This window comes from Telopea speciosissima, chromosome 9 (genome assembly GCF_018873765.1).
Source record: "Telopea speciosissima isolate NSW1024214 ecotype Mountain lineage chromosome 9, Tspe_v1, whole genome shotgun sequence".
Classification (NCBI taxonomy): domain Eukaryota; kingdom Viridiplantae; phylum Streptophyta; class Magnoliopsida; order Proteales; family Proteaceae; genus Telopea; species Telopea speciosissima.
This window is the reverse complement of record NC_057924.1, coordinates 22624827-22632300: the sequence shown is the minus strand read 5'-3', so window position 1 is coordinate 22632300 and position 7474 is coordinate 22624827. Positions and strand designations below refer to the sequence as shown.

At 40.1% G+C, this 7474-nt stretch overlaps 1 protein-coding gene across 4 annotated transcripts; it reads left to right on the top strand.

Moving 5' to 3' along the window:
* The first annotated feature begins 2326 nt into the window (after positions 1-2326).
* Positions 2327-3878, top strand: LOC122641148 (receptor-like protein 51). Of its 4 annotated transcripts, XM_043834482.1 has the most exons (3): positions 2327-2481; positions 2524-3759; positions 3792-3878. In XM_043834482.1, coding segments are annotated over exons 1-3 (1374 nt in total). In that variant the 5' UTR covers positions 2327-2345; the 3' UTR covers positions 3794-3878. The 4 variants fall into 4 exon arrangements, with proteins under 4 accessions (XP_043690417.1, XP_043690415.1, XP_043690416.1 ...); XM_043834480.1 differs by having other exon boundaries at positions 2327-3759; XM_043834481.1 differs by having other exon boundaries at positions 2327-3763; positions 3820-3878.
* Positions 3879-7474: the final 3596 nt, after the last annotated feature.

Here is a 7474-nt window from a genome sequence, read left to right as displayed (position 1 = left end):
TGTTATGCAAGAGGTACTACTTAGATGAGTACCGTTGGATGCGAATCAAGTGGAGCCGACGACTGTGACTTGGATGTGGATGTACACCCAAGATTAGTGCCCTCATGACAGTTATTTATAATTTAATTTTCTGTCTTCATTTCCACATTCATGTATAAACTGTGTTTATTTATAGGAGAGATTGAATGGTTACATTAATGAACAGTGTACTATGTGTTATCATTAGAGAATTGATGCTCTATAATTTTACATGATTTAATTTAATTTCGCTTCCGCTAACTCTGTGATTTGGAATGACTTATTCCATATTAGTTCGTTCCTTTCTGTTATCAATATGTGATGACAGGGTGGACTGTGGCTCAGGACACTGTATCTGTGATCCTGGTAGGTATTGGGATAATGAGTGATTGTTCCAGTCACTCTCTATGTGACAGTATATATATTACATCGGAATGCGGGCGTAACAGGGGGAGTCCTCCTCATGGGATTGGAGGGGGAGTTTGTTGGGTGCGGGGCTAATATGGTTCAGCCCCATGTGGAGCTTTTGGGTGTTTAGACTAAGTTGGGTCAAAATCCATTTGAGAAGTCAAAAAGGCCAAATGAGTTGGCATCCACTTTCTCATTCTTAGTGGGTTTGAATTTGAAAGGTCACCTACGTAAAGTGAGAAGTGGATTTTTCTTTTTGCAAGAAAAAGAAAGAGAGAGAGTGAGTGGACTTTTTCCAAGGAGAGGAAAAGTTGTTTTTATTTTTTTGTTAAGAAGAAGAAGATAAGAAGTTTTTTGTTCTTGGAGCTCTTGGAGAAGAAGAAGTGTAGAATTTTTGTGGAGGTTTAGCTCTCACATTTGGGTCATTCTTAAGGCCGTTTTTGCTACATCTCATGCTCTTATTTAGCCGATTAATCGAAGTTGCAGCTTGCTTGCTTGGTTGGGTTCTCCAAGCTTTGGGAGAAATTATTGGTGGCTTTTAGAGGTGATTTGGTAGCATCTTCTTTAAAGTATGAGTTAACCTTATAATCTCTCCAAGTGTTTCTTATTTATTTTCTCAATATTGTGGTGGATCTCAAGTTTGAGCATAAACTTAAGAGGTGAATCATTGTAATCCTTTATTTAATTTAGTAGATTATTCTTGGAGTTGCCCCATTGTTTTTCCTTTCACATTGAATGGTTTTCCACATTAAATCTTGTGCTCGTTTTGGTTTGTGGTTGTTTGTTTGGTTTCCATTTTTCGTTTGTTTGTTTATTTGATTCACATAGGTGGGAAGGTCATTCTGCATCTCTTCCCAACACAGAGTAGGTCTCTTCTTCAGAAGATGGTAGGTTGGAGTGGATGTTCTCCAAGGTCGTCAGCTGAGTGTGAGGAAGAAGAAGGGTTTGTGGTTGTTTTAATTGAGAGGGTAGATTAGGAACTTTGCTACTAAGAAGGGTAGATTTATCTTTTAAAAAGTATTAAATAGCTGACATTACCACTTAACAACTCTTAACTAACGGTAGGGGGTCCTAGTGGAATTAGTTTTGTAAAGCAAACGCTGATATTATGGTAGTTAATGAGTGTGTCTTAAAATATAGGCAAACGTTAGGGGGTGATACTGAAAATTTTACTAATTTTTATTACTTTTTTTTTTTTTTTGGTAAAATAATTTTTATTACTTTATTCCTTAAAATCCATGCAAACTGTGAACTAGGTTAGGTCCTATGTAACCACTTAGGATTCATGGAAATTATTCCAAGCTGTTAAGCATTTAAATTGAAAACGAAATGCTAACCAGACCTTTAACTTTAATGGAATTTTTTTTATAACTGTTTAACCGAGGAAATGCTGACTGCAACGGGAAATCACAAATGGCTTGAGCCTTAATGATGATTACTAATAATAATGCATTCGTTTAGTGAAAGTTTACAGTTAGTCACTTAGTTGATTACGTAATACTATCCAAAGCATGCGCGACTGATGGGTCCCTTTTCACTTTATGGTTGCGTCCGTTCTGAGATTTGCATGTCTTATTCTAAATAAAAACTTGTTCATCAAAAAACAGAAGAAAAAAAAAAAAATTACTTCCAACAGTCCCTCAGGCCCCCACCGGCCCACTCCACTCCATCTTCAGACTCCCCCAAGTCATAAGCTGCTTTTCCATTGGTATCTTCTTCCTAGAGGTCTTCTGATTTCAGAGTTCTGCCACTCTCAAAATAACAAACACTCCTCTGTTTTACTCTCACCCGAGAATCCCATCCAAACCCCATTCCCTCCGAGAAGCGCTCCACTCAACTCACTCCAAGGTAAGAAGTAAGAAGGAAGAACCCATTAGAGACTCTCTTGTTAGAGTCCATGTGTGTCTGAACTCTGTGCAATGGAACCCCAAACCTCAACCTTTCTCATCATACTCTTGCTGCTATCCGACAACATCAGCATCTCCTACTGTGCTTCCTCCTCACTTTCACCAGAAACATCGCCACCACCAGACATCTCTCCAATAAAATCGCCTTCACCTTCAAAACCCACAAGACCTTCACCATCCCCATCTCTTCCTTCACCTTCAAAACCCACAAGACCTTCACCATCCCCATCTCTTCCTTCACCTCCAAAATCTTCACCGTCACCATCTGTTCGTTCAGAGCTTGACCCCAAACAGTTGCAGGCTCTCCGTTCACTCAACATCCCAACAGCCAAAGATCCCTGCTTTCAACCCTCCCTCCACAATGCCACTTTCTGTGACTCCGGAAAGCCCTTCAGGCACCTTGTCTCGCTTCGACTCATCAACTGCTCTGATGACGTTCAAATGTCCATCACCGCCTTGAAATCCCTAAGCACATTGCAAGATCTCCAGTTTCTAAACTGCCCAATCCCACCTGTTCACTTCCCAGACGAGTTCATTGCCAGTCTCCGCTCTTTCACCTGCGTCAACAGTCTCCATAAGTTAACAGGTGTTTGGCTTGGCCGTCTTGCGAATCTCACCGATCTAACGGTCTCTCAAGTGATGGTTAATACCCGTGGACCATCAATCATTCTAGGGAACATGAAGAAGCTCAGATCCGTAACCATCTCCAACACCAATCTTACTGGGATTCTCCCCAAAAAATGGCATTTGAACCTTACCCACATCGATTTATCCGGAAATCGACTTAAAGGAAAGGTACCCACTTCGATAACTCTTCTCTTGGATCTTGAATTCCTGAATCTTTCTTCGAATGCTCTTACTGGTGTGCTACCTTCTTCGTTGGGAGACCTGTTGTCTCTCAGAAATGTATCGTTTGCATCAAATTCATTATCCGGCCAAATACCCGATTCAATGTCGGAGATACCAGGTCTAGTTTATCTTGATCTGAGCTCAAACCAGTTCAATGGAACAATACCCAAGTTCCTAACTGAAATGAAAGAGTTGAAGTATCTCAATCTTGAGCACAATAACTTCCATGGTGTGATGCCCTTCAATGGGTCTTTCATAAAGAGGTTGGTCGTATTCAAGATAGGTGGTAACAGCAATCTCTGCTACAACCACTCCACTATATCTTCGAAGTTGAAGCTAGGAATTGCTCCCTGTGATAAAGATGGGCTACCTGTGTCACCCCCGCCAGACACTTCCTTCGATTCAACCGGGTCTTCTGACGGTAGTAGCAGCGACGATAGTTCTGATAATGATTCAAGTCCACCCCAGAATGATCATAGACACGGCCCGAGTAAGATTGTTCTTGGAGTGGCAATTGGGCTTTCGTCTATTGTTTTTTTAATTGTGTTCCTGGTTCTTCTCTCCAAGCGGTGTGGATGAAAGATTGCTCAAGGCTGATTTTGGCTCAACGAAAACTAGCAATTAGAGGTGGGTTTTGTTCAAATTACCATATAATTTGAGAAAAGCAAGAGGTGCTTATTCGTTCTTTTTTTTGAAATCGTTCTCATTCTACAGCTGGAGAAGAGAACTCTGATTTTCAATTTTTGGATGGTATTGATTATTGTTTGGTGTATGATAGTTGTCACAGAAGTGGGGAAGAGTGGTGGTTGTTATATTAAAGGATTATTACTTTACTTTTCTCTTTTTTTGTTGATGAGGTATGGTATTCTTCAGAACTACTCCTAAAAGCCTTTAGCAAATTTTATTTTCTCACCTTTCTTTACAGATTTACTCTGTAAAGAAAGAGAGGTGAAATCATTAAAAGGGGTGTCTACTCTTAGAAGTCATTGATGGGGGTTGTCTATTCTTTCTTTTCTTGAATTCATTATTCCATTGTACAGCTGGAGATTGGACGGCAATGGCCTTGATGATAGTTATCGCAGAAGGAAAGAGTGGTAGTTGTTATATTAAAGGTTTGGGAGAGGATTACCTTTGCATGTGAGAGTGCAGGTAGAGGGCAGCAAGGTCATTTCATATGAGAGAGAGAGAGAGAGAGAGAGAGAGAGAGAGAGAGAGAGCGGATGTTAGTGTGCCTTAGTGAACCATTACCCTATATGGGCATTCTTCAGAACTACTCTTAGAAGCCTTTGACAAAGTTTCTTCAACAGAGTAACTGTGTATTTTTCCTGACGTGGGCATTCTTCAGAACTATTCCTAGAAGCCTTTGGCAAAGTTTCTTCTACAGAGTAACTGTGTATTTTTCCTGACGTGGGCATTCTTCAGAACTACTCCTAGAAGCCTTTGGCAAGGTTTCTTCTACAGAGTAACTTTGTATTTTTCCTGGTGTGGGCATTCTTCAAAACTACTCCTAGAAGCCTTTGGCAAAGTTTCTTCTACAGATTGTGTATTTTTGTAAAACTAATGCGAGTTTTTGGTTTATTAATTTTTTTTATCAGTTGATGTTGTTCTTTTTTTAATCTGGTTTTGTTTACCATATATTCTCTGATGTTGCTGGTTTATATTTTAATTCAAACTATTTTGGCCTATTGGATTATTGGGTATGGTTGCCCGTTTCATCTGCAATCTTCTTCCTTGTGGAAATGTGGGTTATATATACATATAAGAAGGCTGTCAGGCTGCATGGCGCCTGTACCCAGACACTGGAAAAATGAAATGACCACTCTGTCCCAGTACAATGAAAAATCCCACCCCTGAGATTCCCTTGGGCGTTCTCATTGGCTCCCACATTCGTGTATGGGCCATGCAGCCTGGCAATCAGCCCCCCTCTCTCTCTCTCTCTCTCTCATATATATATATATATATATATATATGAAATTTCTTTTGCCTTTTAGAATAACAGATTTTTTGAAGGGCAATTGGTTCAAACTTTTTGATGGTATGTGGTTATCAGCATTGCACAGTACTACTGTGAACTGGATTGGATTTTGAAGAGCACATTGACAACCCGAGAGAGTCGAATCTAGAAGATTAGGAGTCTCAATTCATGATAAATGCTATCCCCAGCTAGTTAGGATGCTTTTCTGCAACATGATAGTTGAATTTGATGCTAATCTTTGTGTATTTGAATAATTATGTTAAATTCATTTGATTTGATTTGGTACAAATCTCTGGAATTTCAAATGGTGGAGATAAGGTATTTTTCAATCCTAAAGATGAGATTTGCTCTTTTGGTGATGAGAATGGCATCGAATTGATCTGCCAACTTGTTGCGTTGTCAAGCTCCACGTTAGTACGTACCAGCCCCACCATGACGATAGACTCAACTGTTTCTCCCGTGCTGACCTGTTCGCAACCGAATGCCCACGTGGCTATAAATTGGTGGTGCAAATACGCAACGTGCGCAAGTGGGCAAGTTATGAACATGTGTGACACAGATGGGGTTGGTGTTTGGTTACGGCAACGATGAAAATGTGGGCAATAACAAGAACGGTTTCAACTTTCAAGCTTGAGATTGTGCCAAGAACGGTGATGAATGGTTATGATGAGGTTGGCAATTTAGCACTATGACCTGCCAAGAACGGCTGTGATCGATTATCCATCATAATCGGTCTCCTTAGAAGAAGGAAAAGCAAAGAGATGTATTCTCGAAGCTCTCTTCAATGGATTGAGGCATTCGGAATACAGAAGCTACTATTTTGCTGGGATTTGAAAGAGACGTTGAGAAACTCGGCCAAATCCGTTTACAAAGAGGATGCTGTTTGATGTGAGTTTAGGAGATTTATTTCCTGATTCATGTTGGAATCACAAAAGGGGTGGCAGTCCATTGGTTTTGGGTGTCAAGACTCGAAAGAACTAAATAACACGTTGTGCAACCAACAAATAGTGAAGGCCGAACAAGCCAAAAACGTGGCTTCACACCTTGTTGAGGAAGGATTGGATTGCTTGGTGGAAATTTAATGCATAATGACATCACCATAATACTATTTGAAGAGAGGCAAAAAACATGGCCTCACACCTTATTGAGGAAGGATTGGATTTTCAAGAAATGCATGGTGGAGATTTAGTACATGATGACATCACCATAATAGTGTTTGAAAAGAACTTTTTTCATGATCGTTGATATGTTTGGGAGCACCATTACTCGTGCTAAGATGATAGTAATGTAGACCGATTAGCTTATGAGCAGGTGGCAAGTGAAATGATTGAATTTGCAAAAAAAGAGGTCATTTCTCGCTAGACCGATCAACTTACATTGTCTACATCCTATTTCGATCAAATTGGCCGAATTTTAGACTACAAAAGCATATCCACAATCCCATTCGAACTCGTGTGGTCTCATTCAAACGGGATTGTGAGGGGCACTGTTACTCCCCATCTCTATTTACAAAATTGTTTCGGTCATGGATTCCTTAAGGCCGTGCATTGCACGTTGCCATCAAATAGGTTCCCTTTTTTGAATGACAAAGTGGAAAAGTGGGACCCGCTATGACTATAGATGGTGGGAGGTTACAAACCCCACATGGCCACATGGCGTAGGAGATTAGCACTTTAGAATGAAAGTGACCTCAATACAAGGAGGTGTAAGTGTTGGTTACCGGAGTTATCCAGTAAATGTCTTCTATATATAAGACAAAAGCCAAGCAAAAGAGAGAAAGACACCCAATCAACAACACATTCTAGACAAGAGTCTTTATCTTTATTTTATCCTTTCCTTTTTTATCTTTCAAGATGTAGTCATTCATCTTTCCTTGTAATTTTTGCTGGAGTTGGCTTCCAGCCACCAATGCCTCATTGGCTTGTGTTTCAAGGGGCATTCATGTAGGTCTTGCTTGGAGAATAACTCTAGCAATCTTGTCTTTTGGCCCGTGTTTCAGAAGGCAACCATCATCATCAAGTTGCAAACTCCATCAGTCCGTGGTTGGCAGGGTTGTGGAAACTTCATCAAATCCTTTTTGGGAGATTATGCAATTTGATCGTAGAATAGTTGTAGTGTAAATATCAAGTTGTAAACCTCATCAATGTCGAATTTCACAAGTTGTACTGACTCCAATTGAATACAGACTGTAAGTAAGCAACTTTGATTTTCAATCTTCTTCCTTTGCTTCGTCCATCGCAATTTTCTTTCACCCAAAAGACCTTAAAGCTACTCAGGCACGGAAAGATCCCCTTTTCGTCCTGGTTAGAAGTTAGAA

What these genes read in the sequence shown, in the direction of transcription:
- LOC122641148 (XM_043834480.1), top strand. Translation starts at nt 2,346, where the DNA reads ATGGAACCCCAAACCTCAACCTTTCTCATCATACTCTTGCTGCTATCC.